General features: G+C 45.5%; 3 protein-coding genes across 3 annotated transcripts in view; all 3 read left to right on the forward strand.

Annotated features, from left to right (window-relative positions):
- Positions 1-24226, forward strand: part of RNF216 (ring finger protein 216) — a 69238-nt gene extending 45012 nt beyond the window's left edge. Inside the window, exons 13-16 of the mRNA XM_063143660.1 lie at positions 9539-9636; positions 13579-13801; positions 18111-18180; positions 18798-24226. Coding sequence (XP_062999730.1) covers positions 9539-9636; positions 13579-13801; positions 18111-18180; positions 18798-19126 — 720 coding nt within the window. The 3' untranslated portion in view covers positions 19127-24226. The remainder of the gene's footprint in view (positions 1-9538; positions 9637-13578; positions 13802-18110; positions 18181-18797) is intronic.
- Positions 1-27179, forward strand: part of SMURF1 (SMAD specific E3 ubiquitin protein ligase 1) — a 303336-nt gene that overhangs the window by 124430 nt on the left and 151727 nt on the right. The gene's annotated exons all lie outside the window — the stretch shown is intronic.
- The window catches only part of LOC134410299 (E3 ubiquitin-protein ligase RNF216-like), a 31733-nt gene continuing 28844 nt past the window's right edge, over positions 24291-27179 (forward strand). The window contains 3 exon segments of the mRNA XM_063143491.1: positions 24291-24306; positions 25808-25856; positions 25858-26188. Coding sequence (XP_062999561.1) covers positions 24291-24306; positions 25808-25856; positions 25858-26188 — 396 coding nt within the window.

The raw sequence follows: 27179 nt of genomic DNA on the forward strand, positions 1-27179 counted from the left end.
ACGGCCAGCGTCTGTTCTGTCTGCCTTCACTGAGCATATTTTGAGCAGCAGGAGCCTTTACGATGCTTTTAGTATGTTTTTAGGGTGTTTTTTTTTTCATAGAATCATAGAATAGCAGAGTTGGAAGGGGCCGGTAAGGCCATTGAGTCCAACCCCCTGCTCAATGCAGGAATCCACCCTAAAGCATCCCCGACAGATGGTTGTCCAGCTGCCTCTTGAAGGCCTCTCGTGTGGGAGAGCCCACAACCTCCCTAGGTAACTGGTTCCATTGTCGTACTGCTCTAACAGTCAGGAAGTTTTTCCTGATGTCCAGCTGGAATCTGGCTTCCTGTAACTTCAGCCCGTTGTTCCGTGTCCTGCACTCTGGGATGTATACTATGTATACTATGTTTTTAATCAGTATTTTATGTATTTTATGCTTGCTGTTGTTCCCTGCCTCGATCCAATCGGAGAGGTGGGTAAGAAATATTATTATTATTGTTGTTGTTGTTATTATTGTTATTGTTATGCCTTGTAGGCTCTAGGGTAGGTTTCCAGGACAGGCTCTGAATTTGTCAGCAAATGCATTCCTTAGCAGTTACTTCAGTGGATAAAAGCATGCAGCCTGACAGATAGCCCGTTAAGTATTACCTGGAGGCTGTGATCAAACCCACTTGAGTGGATTTGGTGTCTGGGAGAGAGAAATCAAATGGCCAAATTGGGAGATGGGATAGCAGCTCAGTGAAACAAGGCTGGCAAAAAAAGACTGGGCTGAATCTTCTCTCTGCTCTGATCTCACTAGGTGGCTTTTTAATTAAGCTATTAACTGTCATCCTCATTTCTACATACGTATGTTTGAAGGATGAAGATACAGACCCAGCTCAGGGGGTTGTTTTGTTTTGTTTAGAATTATTGGATTTAAATCCCACCCTTCCACAAGCTTCCAGGGGAGCTTGCAGGAAGTTAAAATGACGCTACGATAGCATTAACGCACCACAGTATGAAGGAGCAGTATAAAACTTGCAAAGAAAAACCGTACGCTTCGTAAAGATTTTCACAAATGCTAGGATTATTATTTTTTAATTTCAGCCTTCCTCCAATGTGTTGCCAACCAGATCTTTTGGGCCACAGCTCTCGTCAGCTCCAGCCATTGATGGGGGATGATGGGATTTGTAATCTAAAAGATCTGGAGGCTGTCTTCTTAAGTTTATTTCTTGAAGAGCTTAATTTCACTGGCAGAAGTGGCCAAGGCTGCTGCTTGGATACATACTCCTTCCAGGCAGAAAAGAAAAGGGCCAGGTGTGATGCAGAAGAAGGGAGAGAGTATGGGGGACAGGTGACCCACCCCAAATTTATGTTTCTAAGACCGGGTTAATGCCAGCCCTTGAATCGAAGGGATGTGGGGACCCACCCGTCACCACATTTGGGAGTACAGCAGGTCATCTAAAGGGTTTCAAGGAATAACTCGCTCTCATCCAGCGAGCCCTGCATTTGCACCCTGGGCCGCTTCTGGCTTTTGCTTTCACGGTCCTTCTCTTTATTAATTTGCCCCATCAACACTGGGGTGACCAGTGGTTCACCTTCATTTATTTATTTATTTGTATTTATTTAAAACATTTGTATCCCGCCCTATATCACTAGGATCTCAGGGCTGCATACAGTTGAAATCATACAATATAAGACAATAAATATACACAGCTAAAAACAAATTAAACCGCCAATCAAGTTAAAACCAGTATATAATTCATGCCATGGTGCCCTGGCCAAGACCGAAGTCTGCGATCCCACGGCCTGCGGGATTCTGCCGTCAATGCTGTGACGTCTGCAGTGCCAATTCAGTCTTCTGTTCCTTGTCGGCAACTTGCGGGCCTTGATGCTCTGCTGATTAGGGGTTCGCCGACCTCCGCTCTGCTTCCCCCCCACCCCGGCTTTGCCAGTTAGGAGCCTACTTTTTTTGCCATAGATAGATAAAAAGAAATACAAAGCATGAATGAATCCACTCATCCTTCAGCTCCAAACTCATTTCATTTTTCATATTCTGTTGTTTCCACTTATGCCCGGTGCTGGTAAAACGCTCCTCATCTCTTAACCATGGAAGCAGCCTACGGGATTTTCTGCACACATCCTCCCCACAGATCCTTTCTACTTATGTACTGGTTTCACCCCAACCTTCCACCTGCAAGACCTCTTAACCTTAGTTATGGCTTATTTTGGTACCAGGGCTTGCAGCTAAGCTGGATTTGAAGCTGGTTGGGAAGTCACGGCACTGTAGCGAAGCAAATGTCGGACTAGGACCAGGGGAGACCCGGGTTCAAATCCCCACTCAGCCATGAAGCGCCCTGTGACTCGTTCTGTCTCAGTCTGACCTACCTCACCAGGTTGTCGTAAGGATAAAATGGAAGTGAGGAGGAGAAAACTCCTTGGAGAAAAGGTGGCTTATAAATGTAATCAATTATCAAACAAATAATGACTCCTGTTTAGGGTTACCGTGGGTAAAGCCAGTGGGAATATTCACTTTAAAGGATGCAAGACCCACTCATCCATGACAGGAGGAAGTGAGCAATCCTGCAGCCGGCTTCCAATCTGTTTAGAGATGGGAAGTGTTATATTTCACCAGCCTGATGCCTCTTGTGGTGGAGTGTTCTTCTTTTAATGCACTCGTGCTGAACCTGCTCCATGCTACCGTCAGCACCAGTTAATTCCTGCCATTGCTTCATGCATCAGAGATCTTCCCAGAAGCTGCTAGTCAGAAACAAGTCTCCCTGAGGGGGTGCAGGCTGTTGCTAGAGCAGCTGTTCTCAGAGCCGTTCTGCTTTGAGGGATGGGTGTTCTTTAAGTGCTGCGGGAGACAGAGCTGACTTCATCGCTGATGCTCCTGGTAAACATGTTGAGCATCTCCAGTTTTCTTCCTTCTTTTTGCATAGGGCTGGCGCCAGTACCTGGTATCCATGGGCAGCTGTTGGGAGCCCATGACCCCTAGCAACATGTACCACTGGGCCCTGTCCTGGTCTGCCTTCCTCCCCCACCCCCCCTCGTAGTTGCACAAGGCAGCAGGGTCCGGCCACCATTTTAATTTCCCTCAACATCCCCAGTGTAGCATTGCTCTGGGGCATTGTGGGGCATTTAAAAGATGGCTAGACCTAAAGTCCTAGCTCTGCTTGGCCTACTGCCAGGTAAGCCTGCTAGAAGACACTTTGCCCAGGGACCCTTCGGACCTGGAGCCGCCGGCCCTGCTTCTGTGCCTTCTTGTGATGCAGGGCAGAAAATTTTCCCAGGACATTTCCTGCCATGTTATTCTCCGTGTAGAAAATGCTCCGTTTCTAAAAATGCATCGTTCCATAAAATGAATTAGTAATATAATGAATGGAAACAATACCAGTCAAACTGGGCCGTTTTCATAGTAAGAATTAACTTCTGGCGATTGTACCCAGGAAATGTCTCTCTATCTCTTTGGGCATGCTAAAATTTCTATGCCAACGATGTTTAGCGTCATTCATTCTTTCTTTAATCAATGTAAGGTAAAAGTGCACACTGTTAAATGGCCACATCTTAAATATCTAGAAGCAATTCAAGAAAAACAATGCTATGGTAATACCTTAAATCGGTTTGAATATAACGTGTTAAACCACATTAAGGGTGCAGTCCTCTATGCATGTTTAGATAGAAAACACTCCTACAACTCCCAGCGTGCCCCAGCTGGCTAGGGGATGCTGGGGGTTGTAGTCCAATATATCTGAGGGGGCTCTAGGATGGGGAGGTCTTGAACTAAGCCACTTTTGTTTTAACTGTTGTGTTATTGGGTAGTTAAGAGGTGCAACCCCAGCTGTTTCATGGGACACCTGCACCTAAATCTGCCCCTGCTTTCAGCCCAGATGCCCAGGAGGACGCTTTGGAGAGAGTTCTGCAACGCATCTGCTCATCAAAACAAAACCTCTTTTTCCATTGTGCAACAGTCAGCTGTAGAAATGCAAGCCCGCCCCACCCCCCCATGCGTGGAGCACGCAGCAAAAGCTTCCTTGCGCAAGCCACTTTCCTGCAACAGGACCATAAAAGTGACTTGCTAATAAACCTGGAAATTTACTCAGAGTTTAAACATTTGTGTGTGTGAGAGAGAGAAAGCGAGAGAGAGATATTTCTTAATCTCAAAGGGAAAAAACGTGGGTTCACGGCTTGCCTTTGTCAACCAGGCTCTCAGCTTCCTTGTTCTTTGTGTTTCATTGTTGAAAGAATTGGCTTATATGGCCAAAAGATGATGACATGCAAGGTTGGTCTTAGGACAGGTGGGAGCAGGTGAGAGGCGAGCGTGGAGGGCAGGACATCCAGGATAGGCTAATGCAGAGCTTTCCAAACTTTTCATGTTGGTGACAAACTTTCTAGACATGCATCATTTTACGACACAGTAATTCAGGTTGACTAGGACACCGGAGGTTAAACTAACCCCTTATAAGAGATACGGACACATACATAAATTGTAATAACGAAATGTATGATGGGGACACAACATATCTCATGAAAACCTTTCATTTATATTTTAAAAAATATATAATTTGCAAGATAATAACATATATTTCCAAGACTTTTCACATTGAACCAATTTTGTCGAGCTGCGATCGAGCGGCGGTTGAGACGGTCTTCTTTCAAAAAACTGACCCATGGAATTTCTCAAATGCGTCACTTCAGGTGCAGCCGCGTCACCGGAAGTGACGCGGAATCAGCTGTTTCGACCCGATTATGCATACTGCGCATGCACAGTACCTGTATGATCCCTCGACTGTGGTGTGCATACATGGATACGACGGAAGGGGAATATACTAGTGCACCATACTAATCGGCACCTTTGCTGCGTAAAAATGCATGCAAGTTGGTATTGCTTATTTCAAGTAGACTCAGAGGTTTCTCGTTACGTTTGCGTGACACACCTACACACTGCAGCTGACACACGAACGTGTCGTGACACACAGTTTGGAAAGCTCTGGTCTAATGCTTTCACAGAACCTACCGGACAGGTTGAGTCTGCCTTACATTGAGACAGGTGGGGAGGAATCAGGACTGAAAGAACTGGGCATGTTTAGCCTGGAGAAGAGAAGATGGAGGGGAGACATGAGAGCACTCTTCAAATACTTAAAAGGTGGTCACACAGAGGAGGGCCAGGATCTCTTCTCGATCCTCCCAGAGTGCAGGACACAGAATAACGGGCTCGAGTTAAAGGAAGCCAGATTCCAGCTGGACATCAGGAAAAACTTCCTGACTGTTAGAGCAGTACGACAATGGAATCAGTTACCTAGGGAGGTTGTGGGCTCTCCCACACTAGAGGCCTTCTAGAGGCAGCTGGACAACCCTCTGTCAGGGATACTTTAGGGTGGATTCCTGCATTGAGCAGGGGGTTGGACTTGATGGCCTTGTAGGCCCCTTCCAACTCTGCTATTCTATGATTCTAGGATTTTAATCTTTTCCCCGTCTTGCAGTTTGGGAGCAGTGGGACTGAGAACGTAACAGCTTCCCCAGGCAACCTGCTCAGTTTATGCCGCAGGTGAGATTTGGTCCAGGGACTTCCTGATTCATATCTCAGCCCCTTAACTAGCTAAAGAGTATTTTCTTTACTTGGGCATGCTCTACCACCCTTTGCCGATAGTTGCCTCAGGCCCCAATCCTGAGCGTTTGGCCTGGGAGAGCTATTGTGACTTCTTCCCTTCTCAATATTAAAAGTAGTTTGCAAATCATTCCTGCCAGCCTCTGAAATCTTCACCGTTCTGAGACAGCTGTACAGTTCTCTTCTGCAATATGGAAAATACTCAGCAAACCATCGAAACTGAGTAACTTTGTTCCTGCACAAGCACATCATCTACTTCTGATTTGTATGTCTTGGAATGATAATTCTCTAATAAAATTGGCGGAAAGCTTTGGATTGTTGTTGTTGTTGGGTTTCTTTACTTGGGTGGGTAGGTGGGGGAGAACCTGTAAGTAGAATGTGCCACTTTTTGTGCTAAGTTCTCTTCTGGGTGCCAATTTCATTTAACTCTGTTCAGTGGTAATTATTCTTGCGCAGTTGGTATGGCTGTAGGAGGTCTAGACTTCGGTGGTTTCCAATTATCCCATTTGTATTTGATTAGTGTTATTTACTTTCGCTTGGGAAGACTTTGAGCGGTTGCAAGGTTCAGATTTCCTAGGCTGATAAAGACCCAGCATTTTAGCAGTAACCGCGTGCGCTTCCAGTATCAAATGGCAGAAATCGCAACTCTGCTTCCTGCCCAGCTGAGGGCAAAAAAGGCCTACATATGCTAATCTGAAAGCGTGAGGTCACAGCTATATTTATCCTGGCTATATAAACCCAACCAGATAACCTGACTTGCCTCAAAAGTCACAAACTGAGCGGAGAGAGCTTGTTCTCAAGTACGCACTGAGCAAAACTAAGCATGCTGCTATTTTTTCCAGCTTCTTTGTAAAATGAAAGAGCCCTGCAGTAATCCATACAAGCTGTCTAGGTTATACGTGAGACTTCCTGTGAAGAATGTGGTTCTCAGTCTTGACTGTGACCTGGTTTGCACATAAAGCTAAGCCATGGTTTATTTAGCCCATGATTAACCATGCTTTGTTGGCCGACCTAGGGTTTGTCTGGCAGATGACCAAACAAACCACAGTTTGTTGTCTCAATCCCTGGGTTGTTTCCCTCCTCCTTTGCCCGTTCCCTTCCTGTAATCCCAAATGCCTTTACGGCCCTGTAGAGCAGCTGAGATCTTTTTACCACTTCTGTCCTGTAGTCTGGCTAAACACCCCATGAACAACCCATGTTTCTGAGTTCACATGTAAGGACAACCCATAGTTTAAATAAACCAGAGGTCAAAATTCAAAAACAAACCAGGAGTTCTCTTTCTGGGTGGTTCATGGTTAATAAATTCTGGTATCCTTGTGCGGCTGAATTCGCACAACGTGACAGTGCAGAGTGCAACAACCCATACATACCATGGGTTAGCTCACCTTTTAAATACTATTAGTGACACAATTGTTCACCCTCAAATGAATGTGTCTGTCCACAATGCGTTCAGAGGCATGTATGCTGGGAGCATTTTCTTTTTTATGTCTGTGGCACTACTGTAAAACCTAGGATTATGCACTGTTTTGTGTTTTTTGAGCAGAGCTAAGATTGAATACTTGAAAGGATGTAAATCTTATTGATATCTTCACTTTTCCAGAATGAGACGCAACTGTGTTTGTAGTTTTACATGGCTGCTCTAGTATCCTAAAGAGTAGTGAATGCTATTCTTGGCAGCTGTTGGCCCAGATGCATGAAAGGACCATTTATATTTTGACGCATAGAGGCTCTCGGACCTTGTGAGGTTTTAAAGTGACTGGCTGGTCCAATAAAAGTGGTCGTGTCCTTTCCAAATACTTTGAGATTCACGATAATCTCTCCATATCCTTGGCACTCTGTGAGATTCAGTGTACATATAATCCTTTGGAATGGAGGGCAGTGGAATCCAGCCCAGACAGCTTCCTGATTCATGTCAACACTTCTAGTTCCCCAAAGCACTAAAGAGGGTCGGCTCCCATCTTCCTTGGCTCCACAGCTGCCGAGAGCTCATTTCATCCTCTTAGCACCTTGATGCTGCAGCCGTCATGTGGCCGCAGTGCCTCTCGATGGTATAGCAAGGGCGCCGGCTGTGACTGCCCTCGGCCACTAGGCGGCAGCGCAAGCTGGCGAACGAATTCATCCGCTGAATATACATTGCTTAAAAAGAAGGGAAAACCAACCACAGAGGTGGCCGTCATGCCCTAAGAAACATTCCAAAATCCATGCAAGTGTAAAACCTTTATTAGGCCAACTAAAAGATCAGGAAAGAATGTGCAAGCTTTTGAGGTCTCCGGATCTCTTCACAAGGCAAGATGTTCCCCAAAGCAGGTTTGGGGGAGAGAGGGGGAATAGAGGAGGGGCAGGGAATCTGACTTTATAACAGAGTCTAATCAGGCGCAGCTCAAATATTTTGGTGCTTGAATTAGAAATGAAATACTGCAAATCCCCACTGAACTGAGCAACTACTGGGCTCTTCCCCAGTTCCCACTCATTTCAGCAGGAGTTTGGTCGAGAGATTTCCCCCCAGGGATCGGTGTCCCTTGTTAGTTCACACATGTGAAGGTGCAATTTGGATTTCTTCCTCCTGAGCACCAAAGTGTGAACATAACACGCTCCTCTCTTTGAAAACGCAGATTTAAATCCCAAGTCCCTCACCATTCCAATGCTGAACTTATCCTAAACAGTGATAGCTTCGGTTCTTTGATTCAGGAGGACAAGAATTGCTGCTCAGGTGCCAGGGTTTCAAGGGCGTTGCATCGTAACAGCCGAGTTCAAACGGCCGTTTAGTAGTTTTTCTGAGCATTGTGCAGACTTGAAAGTTTCCTGTCTTCTACAGCCGTATAAGGAAGCTTTGTGGCTTAAGTTAACACATTGGCCAGGAAATTAGCCTCTTGTTTCCGTGTGGGTTTGCTCATGTAAGGCAGTCTTCTTTCCCCCTTTCTCTTGCTAGTAGCGTATTCTGTATCCCCTCCCAAACAGCATACAGTCAGGTGTAAACTCAAAGTGCTACTAAACACTTCAAAATCTTGGGCAGAGAGTAGTGGGGGATGCTTAACTTTCTACCTGTGACACTTGTGCCCCTCAGTGGATACAGGAAGGCAGTGTGTTGCGGAACTCGTGGAACAAGGTGTCCCGTGGCCTAGTTGTGTCAGAAGCAACCTGCTCTCCTGTTGCCTCTGTGAGCCTGCTCAGCCGCCTCTCCCCAACTCGGTAGACTATAGGCAAAACCTTTGGCCAAGGCATAGAGGGAGGACTCCACACATGGACGAGGTATAAACAAGTTTAGGATGCGTTCATGATCCGATTGCAGATGATACCTGATGTCTAAGGGACCCCATCAGTTAGGAGCCTCAGGTGGAATAGGCATTATTCCCAGGGGGAAACCCACCACCACCACCAATGGAACACCAGCCATGTCCGTATGAACCTGCCCAAATATTGAGATCATCTTCAGAGGTTCTTATTCAGGTGCCGAGTTCCTTTTTGTGCAATTCTCTTCCAAGAGAGGCTCGCCTGGCATTGAAACTTAATGTCTTTCTGGCACCTTATTTATTTATTTATTTATTTATTTATGGCATTTGTATACCACCCCATAGCCGAAGCTCTCTGGGAGGTTCACATAGGGGTAAAAGGGAAAAATTCCCCGGTTGTTTTAATCTGTTTGGAACCATTTGGTGCTACTGGTAGACAGTGCTGTTGTATTTCTGTTTTAACTTTATAGCAAGCCACCCTGGAAGGGGCTTTTGTTGTGTTTAAAGCAAAGGCCAGAATATTTAGGTAAATAAACCATCTTCAGGTTTGGCAGGGGGAGACATGCGCGGACCCCAGACTTGCTGCCGCCCCATAATTTAGGTTATGCATTCATTACAGGATAGCCATAGCTCTGATTTTAAAAAAAAAAAATCGGAGAATTTGTTCTTCTATCCTTTTTTTAAAAAAATGTGTCTGTTGGATATTCCTGCTGCTTCATATGGCTTTCTCATTCTCCAGGAAACCTGCAGAAAATGCCAGGGCCTATGGAAGGAACACATGAACCTTACCTGTGAAGAGCTGGCTGAGAAGGATGACATCAAATACAGAACATCTATGTAAGTAACTTTTGGGTGTCGGGGGAGAGAGAGAAGCGGAAAATATATTTTCTGGGTTTTTAAAACTCAGACCAATAAATGCTGTGGGTTATCTACTGATTCCGTGTTCGTCCGGCATGCAGATTTGTGTGCTGATTTCGTACAGAGGAAGCTGCCTTATACTGAGGCTTGGTCCATCCAGCCCCATACTGCTAACGCCGACTGGTAGGGGCTCTCCGGGGTTTCCGGCAGGATCCTTTCCTCGTCCTCCCAGGACTTGAACCCGGGGCCTTCTGCGTGCAAAGCAGGGTCTTGTCAATAACAACTGGCTTGTTTACATGAGAGCCGGGAGATGACGGGGCGGATGATGCTAGGGTGGAAGTCCTTGGTCTCCCTCCTGGCCAGCTTTCAACTAGGGATGTCCGTCGTTGCGAAGTCCAGTTCTCTTTTGGCTCGATGGAGTTCCACGGTGTGTACAACTCGCTTTCTGTCTGCAAGTCAAGCTGGGGGCTGATTGGATGGTTTAGGTACTGGCAATAAGAGCTTGAACTAAAATATGCTGGGATTTTGGGATTTTTTTTTTTGCCTACACCTCCTTGCCTTTAGCTCTGCCCACGACTGGAATGCAGCCCCAGAGGGCTTCTATAAAATGGAATTTGAGCCTTGGGCCGAAAGAGCTGCACCATTTCTGCTTTACCCCACCGACTTTCCAAAACACAGAGGTCCGATGCTGCACGTGAAGGCCAGGAGGACTGAAGTAATACCTTGGTCTCCTTCCTGGCCAGCTTTCAACTAGGGATGTCCGTCGCTGCGAAGTCCAGTTCTCTTTTGGCTCGATGGAGTTCCGCTGTGTGTACAACTCGCTTTCTGCCCGCAAGTCTAGCTGGGGGCTGTTCCCCAGATTCCGGGAACATATTTGCGCATTTTTGTGTGGAGGTTCTGCAGTTTGTGCAAATGACAACCGATGAGGTACTTACACTCCCTCTGAAATACCAAAGTTTTAGTTTTAGCCTAATGATGTGGAGAATGGAGAGGAAAGAGAGAGCTGATCTGGGTATCGTTTTAACAGAGTTTATTTGCTTTGCAGGGCTGCTTTTCTGCGGCTGAAATTCTACTCTGTTGTAGACAAAACTAAGGAAGCACAGGACCAGCTTCCTGCTCTGCTTGGAGTTTCCATTTGGGAGGATGAGGCGGGAGCCCCATGTGGGGAGAGAGCGCGCAGGACCAGTTGCCTGCTGGTTTCCTGTGCGCCCTCATTGTGAACGCAGTTGCAGAGAAAGGGTTTGGAATGGGGAGACTGTACCGAGAGACCCCAAAGCTGGGTCTTACTGACAAATTAAAACTCCTGTAAACATGGCAGGCTCTGCAGCCTTAGCAGCTGGCTCTTACCAGTATGAAAGTTGCAGGAATCATAAGACACCTTTATCAAGGCCACGGGATTTTGAGTTACATGCATGGGGAAAACTTAAAAACTGTTGTCGGCAGGGTGGATTTGATTTAAATCACGATTTAAAGCACTATTCAGAAAGTCTTGATTTAATCATGTGACTTTCCCCCCCCCCCCCCAAAAAAAGTGCACTCTATTCAATGATTTTTTTGAAACTTAGCACTTAGGTAAGGGGTTGATTCTGTTTCCATAGATTTGCAAAGGAACAATGGGATTGTGATCTCTGCAGACATAAATTCACAGTTTTGAGAACTGTAAAACCAAGCAGCTGTGATCATATCTTCTAGACAGAAAAATTGCCCAATAATCTTACAGAAACCTCTGGAAGAGCATGACAGTGTGAATGGATTAATGGAATTCATTTACCCCCCCAAAATTAAACATTGTATGAATATACAGCCTGATGCTACATAATTAAAAACTAATTCTTATTTCATGATGAATAACCTTTGGACTATAATGTATCTTAAATAGAAAACTATCTTTAGATAGATTTTTCCTCAAACAGCATTTTATCAAAAAAAAAATCGATTTAAATCAAAAAAATCATTGATTTTTATCCACCCTGGTTGTCAGCTGGAAGTCCTTTTGCAGCATCCCAGTAACCAAAGCAACCGGCACTGACTTTTTAAAAGCTGTCAAGCCACAGTGCTGAGTTTGTGTTTACTGCCTCTTTCACTGTCTCAGCTATATGTTTCCTGTAAGAATCCTTGTGGCCCTCTGACTCCAGGGGTTAAATTACTTCTGGGTTGAAGCTTAGCCGTGCCACCTCTTTGCTCTCTGGGAAACCAGCTTCAAAGCCTACAGAATGCCGGCCTGCAATGAACTTTTTCGCTTAATTTGTCTCCAACTCATCAAAAGTTAATTCTAAGTAGATGGTGGCGAAGACATCCTTGGAAACTTTATTGACTTTGGCCCAGGGTGGGTGGGGTGGGTGAAGAAGAGAGAAGGGATGTTTTCAGCCCCGTTTCCTGGAAAGTGGATTCTTTGTGGGGCAGTGTACTAGGGAGATGGTTGCTAAAGAATTTGGGGGGGGGCTCTGACAATAGGGGGGTCCCATTTGGGGTCTAGCGTTCCTCAAGGCCCACAGACCAAGAACGAGAGCGCCCACTGAAACAAAAGCCAGTCAAATGCACGAATAAGTACGTTATTATAATTTGAAATGCAATGCATAGGGATGCCACCCGGCTGAAGAAATGTTTGCTGATGAATCCAGAGTTTGAATCAAGGAACAGTGCCATCCTGTGCAGGTCTACTCAGAAGTAAACCCCATTGAGTTCAATGGGACTTACTCCCAGGTAAGTGTGCATAACAGCCTTCCGCTGTGAGCACCAAGTTGCGGAAGGGCGGAGTATAAGATTGCAAGCCACCTTAATAAAACTTGCACATAACCAGGCAGTAGTTTGGATGAAAAGAAGCATACTTTTGTTTTTAGAGGCTGCGTGGATATCTGACAATAGGAGCCATGGACAGGCGTTTCCTACTGTGTCAAACTGCCTCTTCTAAGATGGTGCCTGCTAACATTTTTTTTAAATTACTTATTCTTTTTTTTTAAAAAATAGAAGTATCTTTACATAACATGGCCAATGAATTAGGGTGCTTTTAAGTCGAAGGAATGATTTTGAACTGATCTTAATTTATTTATTTATTTATTTATTTATTATTATTATTATTATTATTATTATTATTATTATTTGTATCCCGCCTTTTGCCCAATACTGGGCCTCAAGGCGGTATTACAAAGTTTAAAACATACATTTTAAAACATAGGAAAAGAAATGTAAAAAATAAATAAATTTAAACTTGTTGCAGCCCTTGTTATACATTAAAATCAATATTTTTTTTGTAATTTCTTATTCAGTTGGCTCATTTCTCCAGTTTAGTGGATGATCATAGTGCCGTTTCTTGTTTGAGCTGTCCCCGTCACACACACACACTCACACACTCACACACACACACGTTGCCTTTCTGTCTGTAGATCTCTCTGGTTCTTTCTCCCTCTTCCCACACTGCAACAGGGAACCCTTTTAAAGCCATCCAAATCGGCAGCCGTCACTACATCTTGTGCTAGTGAACGCCATCGTTTGACGATGCCTTGTGTGAAGAAGTCCTTCTTTTTATTTATCTCGAATCTCCTACCAATCATCTTCATGGGATGACTCCTTTGGGTTCTAGTATTACAGGAGAGGGAGAGCAGTGTCTCCTGCCCGCGTTCTCTGCACCGTGCATAATATTGTACACCTCTAAATTTTGTACACTTTCACACCTTCATGTGTAGTTAAAAATAGCCACCACAAACACCTGTGATCATATGGAGCGGCTTTATACTGAACCAATCATTTGGCCCATTTCAGCCTAACACTGTCTGCCTAAGTCGGCAGCATCTGTCCAGCGTTCGAGGCCCAGGTCCTTCCCAAACCTGCTGCTTCAGGTGCCTGGGACTGACACTCTGCATGCAAAATCATGTGTTCTCTGTCTTACTCTCTCCCCCCCCCCCCCCCGATTGCATGTCGCAGAGAAGAGAAGATGACAGCGGCCCGTATCAGGAAATGCCACAAGTGCGCGACCGGCTTGATCAAATCCGAAGGCTGCAACCGCATGTCGTGCCGCTGCGGCGCCCAGATGTGCTACCTCTGCCGAGCTGCCATTAACGGGTACGACCACTTCTGCCAGCATCCGCGATCTCCGGGAGCCCCCTGCCAAGATTGTACAAAATGTTCCCTTTGGACAGACCCCACGGTAAGTGCCTCTGATGTCACCCCTCACCCATCCCTGTTTCTATTTCCCCTAGTTTGATGGCGTCGTATTCTGGGTGCCGCCTATAATATTGGGCTCTCTTGAAGAATGTTCAGGTGTGCCGTGCTGTTGGATCCATGTATGTAGATTGGGTCTGTCTGCTGATTTAAAGATCACGTGGTTCAGTTACCTGATTTTTAACTGATCAATTAAAATTGAAACGCAGTTGCATGTCACCAGATCTCAATGATTTGGTTCGCTCTTGCTCCTCGTGAGACTGGTGTAAGAAGTAATTGGCAAGTACTTTGTTTGCATCTGCGTTTCTTCTGAGAAGCAGCAGCCCAAGAACTGCCCTACGGTGTTGCTATTTAAGCACGGGTTGGCATTCTGGCAATGGTGTTTGTGTCCAGAGGTGATGAAAAGGCAAAGCCAAGCTGAAGTCTTCTGCATCCACCAAGTCTTACCCTTTGGATACCTGCTTTGTTTCCCTCCCCATTGGAGGAAAGACTAAAGATTCCTGCATTGAGCAGGGGGTTGGACTCGATGGCCTTTTAGGCCCCTTCCAACTCTACTATTCTATGATTCTAAGGGAAGAGGACAAAAGCAGCAAGCAGGCTGCCTTGTGTGCCTTTTTTTGGATAGAAATGTGGGGTGCAAATCAGAGAAATAAGGCAGAGAATGGATTCAGATTTATTCCCAGTTTAGTCAGGCTGGCTGGTAATGATAGAAGTTGTAGTCCAACACATCTGAACGGCACCAGGTTGGGGAAGGTTGATCTAGGCAGATTCCTGAGATGGTTTTGCCAGTTTATAGGGGGTCTAACGTTTGCTGAGAGGCAAGAGGCAGGTTTCTTTAACCAGGTCATACATAACTTATAGAATCATAGAATAGTAGAGTTGGAAGGGGCCTATAAGGCCATCGAGTCTGACCCCCCTGCTCAGTGCAGGAATCCACCCTAAAGCATCCCTGACAGATGCTTGTCCAGCTGCCTCTTGAAGACCTCTAGTGTGGGAGAGCCCACAACCTCCCTAGGTAACTGGTCCCATTGTCGTACTGGTCTAACTGTCAGGAAGTTTTTCCTGATGTCTGGCTTCCTGTAACTTGAGCCCATTATTCTGTGTCCTGCACTCTGGGACTTAAGCTGGCCTTCTTCCCCTACTTTCAGTCTTTTAAATCACAGGGCTCATTGATGAACAAGCTGCCAGTCTGTGTGTGTGTGTGTGTGTGTTCTCTCCCTTTTAATGAATGATTTGTCCCCCTTCCTCTTGCTTTCTTCCATCCCTACATCTTCTTGACCTTCCTTGCATTGAAAGGACTTGGCTAAGGCACCCTTTGCCTACCGTAACTAAAATACTCCCTGGCTAAGATGGGAATGGTTTTAAAGAAATCCTCCTCCCTCCGAATATCTCTGCCTCATGAAACCATTTTAGAGCTTATTGAGGACGGCTCTGCCCACACATGCATGAAAAAGGAAGCCTTTTTTACTGTGATATTTCTGCATTACAGATGGAGAAACCAGCTGCTATTAACTCTATTTAAATGCCTTTTTTTTTTTACCTCCACCCTGGAATAATTAGCCAGTTTCTCTCTCGCTTGCACAACCGTTGGTTAGCATGTAGTCTATCGGGCTCAGTGGACTACTTTGCAGGGCTGAGTTGACTTATCTCGGCTGGCTACAGAGTTCCCGGGCAAGAGTGGCCGAAACTGCGCTGGCTGCTCTACTACAGCTGGCACAACTCGCAGAGGCTGCTGGGATAGCACCGGGAGGACTGAGGGAGGAGGGAAGGCGAAAAGAGGGGCAGGAGCCGTGTCAGTCAAATGGACTATTTGTCCACTCAACGCCAACCCCAACCACTCCACAGTTGTGTAGGAACGTATTGCGTGGGGAGTACCCCCTTGATAATCAACCCTGGAGTTGACTATTAACCCACCATTGACTATTGTGTTGTCCGAACGCAGCCAATGTGTATGTCTGTGCGCACACGCCCAGAGCTACAGAAGTAATCAAACAAAAGCCCCCGCTCCTTGGTTCCAAATGTGTAAATCAGCCTTCCCTCACCTGGCATCCTCCAGGTGTGTTGCATGACTCTTCTTAGCTCCTAATGAGCGGCTTGGCTTCGAATGTCGTGCTTTGAGCCACACCCTGTAGCCCTTTGCGGTATCTGTAGAAATCCACAGCTACGTTCTGCCGCTCACTTGAGGCAGTGGTGTGGGTGTGGGTGTGTGCCCGTTGATGCTCAGAGCCTGGCTTCAAAATCTTTCTTTAACTGGAGTGTGCGCCACCGGCTGCTGCACCAGGACCCTTCCTGCGAGGGGAAAAGGCGGGCTGTTCCGTTAGCAAAGATCCACAGGCCTCACTCTGCCTGGGGGACCCTTTCGGCAGGAGACCTGGCTTCAAACTGCTGACTCAGAAAAAGGAATGGGAGCTGAGGCACAAGCCTCGCTGGGCAGAACCCCGAGAGGCCTCGTCCCGCTCACTACCCAGCCTGGCGAGACGCTGAGCCACCACACCCAACAGAAAACAGAGCAGGCGTTTCTAGACATGCTGGGCTTTACCAGATCCAAATCGGGAAGTTGGCAGGCCGCCCCTGTCCATGTGTGTTGAATGCAGGGACAGCATATTTCATAGGAGGATCCCAGGGCGCTCATCGAATCCACTGTATTTTCCACATTGGAAGTGGGGGTAATACAGGAAGACATTAAAAAGGTGGAAATGAAAACAAGATGTGCTGTGTTGTTACTTTTTTACATTTTCCTTATGGGACGGCCCCGCTCTTTCCACATAGTTCTGCAGCTAATATCAGTCTCCACCTCCCTGAAACACTTCTCCCAAATATTATCCTCTGTTGATCCACACAGACAGACAAAGACATCGACATCATCCTCATCGTCAGTGTGTACACAGTGACTAGTGTAAGCAGTCTTTCAATAAATGTGTTCTTATTACATAGTTTGTAGAAATCATTTTGGGAGGAGCAGAGGTTAGAGAACAACATATAAATTCTCTTGTCAAACTCTAAAAGAAAATATTTCATAATCCAAGTAGATTTTTTCAGGGGTTTTTTAGGGGGGGGAGGGGGGAATGGTCCTCAGGAAACACCCACACACAAAACATGGATCTTTTTCTGATTTTTCCCGTTTTTGCCCCTGGGCCTTCACATCTCTCCTTGCACCCTTGCGCATTCAAGGACCCCTCCAGAAGAACCTTCACTTCGCCTCTCACCCTTCAGAGACGTTGCTTGTCATGGGAGTGGATGCCTGCATTTCCGTTGCTCGTCATAATGTCTCTTGCCACATGAGCAGGTTTCTAAAAAGAAAATGGCACAGGGAAGCCGCCCTACCGTAGAGGATTTTATCTGAATCCATCTTTTTGCCGGGCACATATCCTTCCTGACTTAGCTAAGATCAACGGCCCCCGTTCTTTGGCTGCCAGAGCCGGTGTCTTTCGTTTTACGCCTTGTCCGGTCGTTGGGCCTTCGGGTGGGAGTTGTAGCTTTAATCTAAATATTTAATGGTTGAAGGCCATTTAAAAGCTTAACGTTGCTCCAGCTGCTCCTTGGAAGGGCTGGGAGGGGCATGAAAAGGACCTGGGGGGGGGGGGAGTTTGCTTGTTACCATCTGCTCTGTCAAGCTTGTGGTAGGATCAGTGTTCTGTCTGTAAGCAGCTTAGCCATGCTCTGCGGTGAGTGAGGATCCCATACAAGCACACAGTACATGGTCAGCAGCATGGCAGCGCACCTGCTGTTTTGCCCTCCCCTCCCACTTCCTTCCATGATCCAAGTTGTCACTGAAAAACGCTCAGCCGCACAACCTAAGCACACTCGGTCAGTCTGAATCTGTGTTTCTCATCAGGACCGTCATTAACTTGTGACCAGCGCTGTGTGTGAAGCTGTATTTCCACAGGAAGCGATATTTATTGGTTACCAGATTCAGATGCCTGAAAACTCTCAGCTTTCATCTTTAAAAATACGTTCCTAGTCTTTATGGCTACAAAGATAGGCCTCAAAGTGTGTTGTGGGTGAAACTTCGAAAAACAGAGGGGAATTGCCTTATATCTTTCCCAACAGTTGGAAGGGTGCGGGGAATAAACACGTTTTGCAGCATAAAAGTATAATATTCACAGAATACACTTATGCAAAATAAGCGAGGTCATACAAGTTTGCATATTTCTTGTACAGGTTGCAGAATTCAGATTTATTTATTTTTTGGTGCTGAATTCAGTGCACCTTTACCCAGAATCTTAGCTTTCCTTCTTTTTTTAACCGTAGTGACCCACATCTCTGCTGATACTTTTCTTTGTTTCTATCCATAGGAAGATGATGAGAAGATAATCCAAGAGATTCAGAAGGAAGCTGAAGAGGAACAAAAGAGGAAAAATGGAGGTTGGTTCCGTCATCTGTCCTCACGCATAGAGCACGGCAGCTGTCTTAGAGTTTTAGCTGGGGTTGCTATGTGAACAGAGCGATGCCAATACCACAAAGCTTGTTGCTTTGAAGTTTTTGTCTCCTCTTCCCCGTTGTTGTTGTTGTTGTTGTTGTTATTATAATAATATTTATTTGTATCCCGCCTTTTGCCAGATACTGGGCCGCAAGGCGGTCTTACAAAGTTTAAAGCATACATTGTAAAACCTAGGAAAAGAAATGTATAAAAAACTGAAAAAAACCCCATAAACGTTTAAAATACACAACAAAATTATAAGTCATTAACATAGACAATTCACTTCTTGAATTGTGGAGCCCAGAACTGGGCACAATACTCTAGATGAGGCCTAACCAGGGCCCAATAGAGAGGAACCAGGACCTCACGCGATTTGGAAGCTATCCTTCTATTAATGCAGCCCAAAATAGCATTGGCCTTTCTTGCAGCCGCATCGCACTGTTGGCTCATATTCAGCTTGTGATCTACAACAATTGTGATCTATTCAAATACAGACGGCACCCTTGAAAGCTGTCGCCTTCTGCCTTGCCTTCTACTCTGTGTTTCTCTTTTTCTTTTACAGAAAACAGTTTTAAGCGGATCGGGCCCCCGGCCGAGAAGCCTGCCGAGAAAATCCCTCGGATCGAAGCCATCCCCAGGCCGGTTCCACAGAACCTTCACCACCAAATCCCCCCCTACCCGTTCGTGCACCCTCCCTTCCCGCTGCCCCCTGTCCGCCCGCTCTACAACAACATTGGCCCCATTAATCTCGGCCCCATCCCTGCCCCTTATGTGCCCCCCCTGCCTAACATGCCGAACATGCGGGTAAACTTCGACTTCCCCCAGATGAACTTGCAGCTGGAGCACAATCTTCCTATGCACTTTGGTCCGCAGCCTCGGCATCGGTTCTGATTCTGGGAGGCGACAGGACTTTTGGAAGTCACTGCAGGGAAAGTCCACACACTGGCAGATGCTCCCCCTCCACCCCTCCCCACTCCCCAATTCCAGCAAACCATAGGCACTGTCCCCGTCCCCCCCCCCCCCCCGGTTCTTTCAACAGTTGTCATGAAATGGGCTTTCGTTGCTTAAGCTTGGAGAACAGCATTTGGGCTGCGGCTTCGAGAAGGGTGGTGTGCGCATGTGTCCTGATGCTGTTTTCAGAAAGGAAGCACTTGGTGAGATGGGCACAGGACAGCACCCTTAAAAGCCTTGTGCCAAAACCATAGTTCACCCATTGGCCAAAAGGATGCCGAGAGCGGGAGGGAGTTGTATTTGAAGGGTTAGCCGTGGTGTGCTGAAGGTTGTTTGTTTGGCAGAGTTATATACCGTTTCACAGTTCTTGACAGAGGCTTTAATGCTTTGGCAGCAAGCAGAAATTGGCAGGGAGACCCCTTTCAGGCTGCTTGAAACCACAGGAGAGCAGCTTCTAAAGCCACATGGTCAGGAAGAAATCCGGTCAGGGCTCTCGCCGGACAACCAGTAAGCTTTCCTCCATAACTCTCTCCCGCTCTGGGCGCAAGTGTCAAATGGCTGTCCTGGGCTTGGCTGGTTGGCGGCTCAGGATTTCCTAAAGAGGTTTTGGGCATCTCTGCTTCTTCTGAGATGCTACATGTAAAGGTTTGCTCACCTCCATCTCAGTGAACGAGATCTGTTTCAAAACAGGTGCAACTTCGGTGATACGAGCATTGCTGAGGGTACATGTTTCTGTGTCTGGACAGGACCTCTGGAGTTGGATTCCCTACTCAGTCATGGCCTAATGTATTCTTGTGTGCCAATGGCCCCACTAGGGCTGCTTCCCACAGGGTTACGCTGCGCGCGGCAGGCTTGTAATTGAATTACAGCACTGGTCGGAGGCCTTTGTGTTGGAGAGTTTTGTAGACAAAGAGGTTCAAATATCTGGAACTGTTGGAAGGGCAGTTGTGCAAACTGGTTAGCTAACTGGAAGCCTCAGAATGCTTTGGTGTGTGGGGGTGCGCTTTTCATGCCCAGGTTACAACATGGGAGCACTTGCCCCAGCGACTGTGTGGCCATCACCCCAAAGTGCTCTCGGGCACTCTGGGTGCACAGCGGTTATTGCTCAGTGGTGCCCGCGCGAACAACAGCGGCTATGATCCAAAGCATTCTCGTGCCCATCTGCGTGCACAGAGCCCCCTTGAGTACGCGTGACTGAGCTGCTGGATCGCCACACGCAGCTGTGGAAACCTTGGGTCTCAAGAGCGATCGAAGGGCTGGTTTTATATCCAGACCCGCAACTGCACGTACTACGGTTGCCTCCTGTCCTCAGAACGCTCCTCCCATGCGCCTACACATCACACGGTGGCTTCGTGCTGTGCCTCGACTTGACACGCGATCACTCTTCCATCTCTGTCGTTGCACCCCCCACTTCGAAGCGTCGTCGCCATCGCAGAGATGGAGCGCACTGCTCATGCGTGCGGAGGTTGTGTGTCAAGCCGAATCATACCATAAGGCTTCCATGTGATCAGCAGTCCTGCAAAAGCCCTGAGGGCAAGTGGTCCACGCTCACAGCCCGTCCTCACGGTATTCTGCCACCCGTTTGAGTCAGCACTTCGTCGTCAAACAGCAACGACCGTTGAAAGTCTTATTTGCTAAGATCATCCCCCCCTCCCTTAAAAACTAAAATCCATTTGGGAGGAATCCCCACCCACCCTTTTGCTAATACAAAAAAAATGCTGTCACCCTTCGAAAAGTTGGCCTCTATTCCTTTTAGAAGCAATATAGTGCAACCCCGTTGGGGAATTTGAACAGACTGGTTCTGAGTTCTGCTCTTTCTCTCCATCCTTTCTCTCCCTGTTCCCCTCCGTTCTCCACTCCCCGCTTTCCTTTTGACCTCAGTCAGAAGCATTAGCAACTCTGCAGTGTGGTAGTGCTGTGACTGTGGGCCATAGACAAAGAAAAGTACAGAGGCGTTCCTTCCCCCTGCCATGCCACCAAACTAATGTTTTAATTGTTCTTTTTTGCTTTGCTTTGTTTTTTACTGAACAGAAGGGTGTTCAGGAATCTGGAAGCTGCCCTTAAGTGATTTTTTTTTTAATTTAGTAATCAAGCAAATTGAACCCAAATATTTTTATGGCTAGGTTTCCTTAAAAATACCTACATTTCTAAAAACATCTCTCTAGTGTTTTGTATAGCTCCCTGCACAAGGCAGCAAGCCAGGGTCTGTCTTCTTTTTTAATAGTGTGTAGCCCACAGGCTTCATGTAGGGCCATGCACAGTAAATGATGATCAAAGTAGTATGTGGGAGAATGTTCCCATGGTGAAACATGGCACCCTTTGTCCCAGGTATATGGTGCACCCAACTGTAGGACATTTGAATGCAGGTGGGATGGGGTGGGATTAATCGGGCAATAGCTGTATTCCAAGTTGATTTCAGCCATCCTGAAGTTTTATACTGGCTTAAAAATTCCATTGCATTAACTCTCTGTTCCAGTTTCATCCGTAGCTATATCTGAATTAACAATCATGCTGTTAGCCGTTGTTGACATTGCTGCTCTTTCGTAATATATACTTTTAAAGGCGCAAAAGACAGAGCTGATCAGATGCTACTCATGTGGTCTTTATTCAGGTTTTAAAATCAGCACCTTAACCTATTTCTTGAAGCAGCAATTGCAAAGCATGCTGATAGTGCCGTGTTTTTAAAGTAGCAATTGCCTGGTGTGCTGATGAGAAGACTTGATGCTGTGGGGATTCTGAAGCACCTTGACTCTTTTCCCGGCACATCACAACTTTGGACACAGGAGTGATTTGTGGATGCAATCCTGTGGTTTAATTCATAATTAGGGACGCACCCCCTAGGAGTTTTTGCTTTTAGGGTTTCCTTGAGACAGGAGAGCAGGAGGCTGGTGCCAACTCCAGAGTCTTTCTGCACTGTAACCTCCTGTTCATTTCAGTGGGGTTCCTGCTCTTCCCCTATGGAAATTAAAGATCTTAATGACAACATTAGCACTGGGCAGATTAAGCCTGTATTAAACAGTGCTTTAAATCTATTGGATATTAAGAATGTGGACAGCTGAGCTTCCATAGGCCAGGACAGTGGGAAGTCATTTTTTCCCATACAATGGCGCCTATTTTAATGGGTTTTCTATTTGATAAGAGGGTGTTTAACTTAAATAAAAAAGACCAAGGAATATCACTAATATTTGTCGACTAAAATGGCTCACTGAGCATTACCCCCCTCATTTTTAGTGCTCTAATGAAATTAAGGGATAATCCTTCTTTTTTTTTTTAGTTTCAGCCTAAGGAAGACTCTCTTTTGCTTGGGCTGTTGAATCTTTGCCATTTTGTCTGTATTTAAAGCAAACTCTCTTTCTCCATTCTCTACTGTTCTGTGCTTGACCACTAACAATGGGGAAAGCCTCTTGAGTTCACGCTGGCATTGAGTTTCCAAATCTTTTGGCCTTTCTTATGTTAGAACAGCACCTTTTGATGTGTGAGACTGAAGCAAAGACCTTAACTCTGGATCATGAAAAGTCAGAGATGCCAAGACCCAATTCCTCTCAGATTTCATAGCTTCTCTCAAGTCCACGGTTGACTCTGCCTTGAACCGTTTCGTTGAACTGTCTTCCCTGTTATGGATGGGAGGTTCTTTTAGCATTAACTTCTGTTTCTATTTGCGACTTGCCTGTTTGGGTGTGTGTGACTTGTTTAGGATAAACAGTTTGCCCCTTGAACTGGCTTTTAAGTTTTGGTTCCTTGATCACTCCTTCACATGGTAAGAACACTGAATTTGGCAAAAGACAGCCATGTGCTGGCAAGAGGCTCAAAGAATTTGGATTTTGCAGCAAGTATCTGAGTCTGATATATGTCGGCTATTTGACGTTTTCCAAATTTACCAGTAGATCATGACCTGTTTATAAGCAACAGGCTTGTTGCACTTTGACCAAGAAAAGGAAGAGTTGCCTGTGCAAACCTGTGTGCCCAGGTTGTGTCTGAAACAGGGAACATTATGACCCGGCTGTAATGTAGCGTTCTCACTGAATTATAGTTCTTGCTGCGGTGGTAAACGTGTGTCTGAATTATACCTCTATGGACTGCAGGTGACAATAGCTCATGTGAAAGAATGCTTCTCCAAAAAATAACTCCCTTCATGCACAAAACTAGCAAGTTAAGGAATTCTCGCCTAGCCTCTATCCCTTGCCCTGATAGTTTTCTACATGCAGTGTTTTTTTTTAAAAAATAGTTTAATACAGCATTCATTCACGTGAAAGAGGTACACAGCCCAGAAACACCCACCTTGGTGAGAACTAATACATAGTAACACGGGATAGTTTTGAAATGTCCACTGATAGTCAGACCTTCTGGGTAAAACCTCCTACATTAGTGCCACGGCAATATGGCAGATTAATCTGTAAGGAAGGACGCTCAGATGGCCTTTTCAGCTTCACCCTCTTAAAGCCATGTTCCGTCTTTTTTCGGCATCAGTTAGGTTGCGTTTCCTTCACTTTAATCAATATTTCCTGCATACTTTAAAAAAATGTGCATATGTTAAAGGTTTTTTTAATTATTATTATGAACTTTCTTGTGTTTGTTTCTTTATTTGTGACTTCCTTTAAAAAAAAAAAAAGAAGTCCATCTCTCTTTACGGGTAGACAAGGGGAAGTATGTGGGTTTTTTTGTATACCCCAAGCTTGACATTTTAACAGGTACTTTCTATTATCAAATTTGCAGTGTCGCATTTAACTTGCCTTAAAAGGTGGAGAGAGAAATCTAGTATTTGCACTTAGCAAAAAAAAGAAAAGAAAAAAAAGATGAATTAAAAAAAAAAAGAGCAAACCCTGTCAAGGGAAGGTGTGCATGTTCTGCAACTTTGTATAACAATAGCTGAAAATGAATATGTGGTTTATTAAAAAAAAAAGAGAGGAAAAAACAGGAAAAAAAGAATATTTTTCTTTGCCTTCTGGTAAGAAACTGTTCTAATATTCTGTATGTAAAAAGTCTCTGTATTATATTGTAATTTGAATTTTTTGTAATTAAAAACAACCATTGTGCACTCTGTTTTTTGTATCCTGGTTTCCTAGAGAGAATCTGTACCCAGAAACGTTTTGCTGTTCTTGGTGGTATGGAGCAGCAGCTAGGTAACTACCGTATTTCTTCGATTCTAAGACGCACCTTTTCCCCCGTATAAAGATCTCTAAAAACGGGGTGCGTCTTAGAATCGCGGGTGTGTTTATTATTTCTTAGAATCAAAGCTTTTTTTTCTGTTGGTGGTACTGAAATTAGTGTGCGTCTTACAATCGATGGCGTCTTAGAATCGAAGAAATACGGTACAGTTGTCTGCAAATTTTCACATCACAGCGACTCAAAAAAGTAAATGTTTCTAGGCGGAAATGGTTGAAACCTAGCACAGAATCTTAATTGTTTTCCAAATGGCAAGAAAGGCGGAGAAAAGCCACACGCAGCCACCGGCAATAAAATCTCAGGAGTTTCCAGCCTTTCATTCTAGCATAAAACTCAACCAAGGCCTTAGTTGAATTACAGCCTTGTTCACAACGCTCCTTCCTTCACCGTGGGCTGTTCGTGGTTAACAAACCATGGTTTGTTAGCACAGCTGGCTAACAAAGCACAACCATGTACAGTTCAACCATAACCCACAATTAACATCGAGTGAGAGTTTTCGTGTTGTGTGAACCCAGCCACTGAGTCAGGCCCCTTGGTCCGTCGCAGTATTGTTGACACTGAACGGCAAGAATGGTGTATGAGTGGGTGTGAATAGCGTTTTAGAGAGTCCAAAGCACTTCACATTTTAGTGTAATTCTTAAAGAGTTCCCCTGTATTTTAATCTGAGAGAGAGAATGGCTTACCTGAAACCATCTAGTGAGCCGTAATTGTTAATTTACTAGTTTTCCAAACTCCATATAAGCCAAATTGCAAGTGCAAATAGAGGCCTGCAAAGAGAAATTAGTCTAGAAACGCAAACTCCATGTCAGAGTCGTTCAAAAAAGGAAGAATGGGCACAACCAACTAGTTAAATATAAAAAAACTTTATACTAACGTCTGCCAAAACAAAACCAAGGAATAAAGATGGTACACACATCAGGGAGGTTATGGGTGGGTGAGTGGGTAGAGAGAACATGAAATGTAAATTATAACATGTTGAAATGTCAGGAGTTCCAATGCACATCTGTCATGTTACTGCAATAAACATTTTTTTTTAAGTATTGCTTCGCCCATTTTGCAACATGTTTTCTCACATGTCCTCAGGTGAACTGCATGCATGTAGCACTTCCTTCCATGGAACAATCTTAGTTACACACAAACCTACGATGGTTTCCTCTGAATTGCCAATAGCTCCCCTGCTTTTTCTCCTAACTCCCAGAATGGTTGTTTGACACAGGCCAGGTGGAATTCTGCCTGAGCTATAAATGTTGCTTATTTATCATATTTTTATATGACTCCCAGATTTAAGCAGAAATGTCATGTCGTAAAGAGGGTCGGAACTCAAGCCGTGGTTCCTGAGGTAGTACAAAGGCCTCTCCAAAGCCAGGACTAAATTGGCGGGAAAGTGAGATAAGGCCAAAGGAGCTGCGACAGTTTAGCCCTGCAGGAAACATCAGACAAACGTCGGCGCTCAGGTAGTTCTTAGCTGCCAACCCTTGGAAGAACTGAACACGCAACTGGATCATCCAGCCCGCTGAGAAGGAGGCCCGGACTCTGGTCGACCTCCTTTCTCCTCAGCAAAAGTGGTTGCAAATAGAATTGGGCCTGCCACCAAAGATGCACCAGGAGGATGCAGGCCCAGACCAGAGTAGGCCCGAACCAGAGCAAGATGGGATTGCAGGCCCTGCTTTCCCTCAGCTGGGTCATCCCCTCGAGGAAAAGGGAGGCCAGCAAGTTCCTAGAAATGAACAGGCTGGCCCAGCTTTTCCAGTCTCGCTGGCTCCTGGCTCCAGTGACTTTCCCAAGGGAGGTTCTGCTAAATCAGACAAAAACATCATTGCTTCGCTCATCAGAGAGATGGTGAGCGTGCAGCTGGGCGGGACTCATTTTGACATGATCACTATGGCCTAATTTTATACAGGGTGCAGACCACAGGAACAGATACGAAAGAGGGCAGGGCTCCCGCAGCTTTTAACTTGTGATGAAGAGGGAATTTGCACCAGGTTCCCCATATGTACAAATGACACCTGTAGAAATTCCTTTTTCTATACAGCTGTTAAAGATACAGGAGCCCTGTCCTCCTTTCCATAGCGTCACCCTACACATGGTAAGTGCATATAAAGTGACTGGGCACATGTGGAAAGCGTAATGCAGGCCTTAAAACAATGGCTTACAAACTGCCTGCCTCCAAGGAATCCTTCATGCATACAGGAATAATGATATATCAATAAAGAAATAGAATTTCATCCCACACAGTCTAAAATTCCAGATGAATAACAGCATCTTTAAAATGATGTTTATGGAACATGCTCCTTAGCATATTGCAATAGTTGGGAGTGGGCGGCTGATGTGTTGATATTATTATTATTTATTTATTTATATAGCACCATCAATGTACATGGTGCTGTACAGAGTAAAACAGTAAATAGCGAGACCCTGCCGCATAGGCTTACATTCTAATAAAACCATAATAAAACAATGAGGGGAAGAGAAAGCAAACAGGCACAGGGTAGGGTAAACAGGCACAGGGTAGGGTAAAACTAACAGTATAAAGTCAGAACAAAATCAAGTTTTAAAAGCTTTAGGAAAAAGAAAAGTTTTTAGCTGAGCTTTAAAAGCTGCGATTGAACTTGTAGTTCTCAAATGTTCTGGAAGAGCGTTCCAGGCGTAAGGGGCAGCAGAAGAGAATGGACGAAGCCGAGCAAGGGAAGTAGAGACCCTTGGGCAGGTGAGAAACATGGCATCAGAGGAGCAAAGAGCACGAGCGGGGCAATAGTGTGAGATGAGAGAGGAGAGATAGGAAGGAGCTAGACAGTGAAAAGCTTTGTAGGTCAACAGGAGAAGTTTATAT

The sequence above is a fragment of the Elgaria multicarinata genome, chromosome 17, assembly GCF_023053635.1.
Source record: "Elgaria multicarinata webbii isolate HBS135686 ecotype San Diego chromosome 17, rElgMul1.1.pri, whole genome shotgun sequence".
NCBI classification, from domain to species: domain Eukaryota; kingdom Metazoa; phylum Chordata; class Lepidosauria; order Squamata; family Anguidae; genus Elgaria; species Elgaria multicarinata.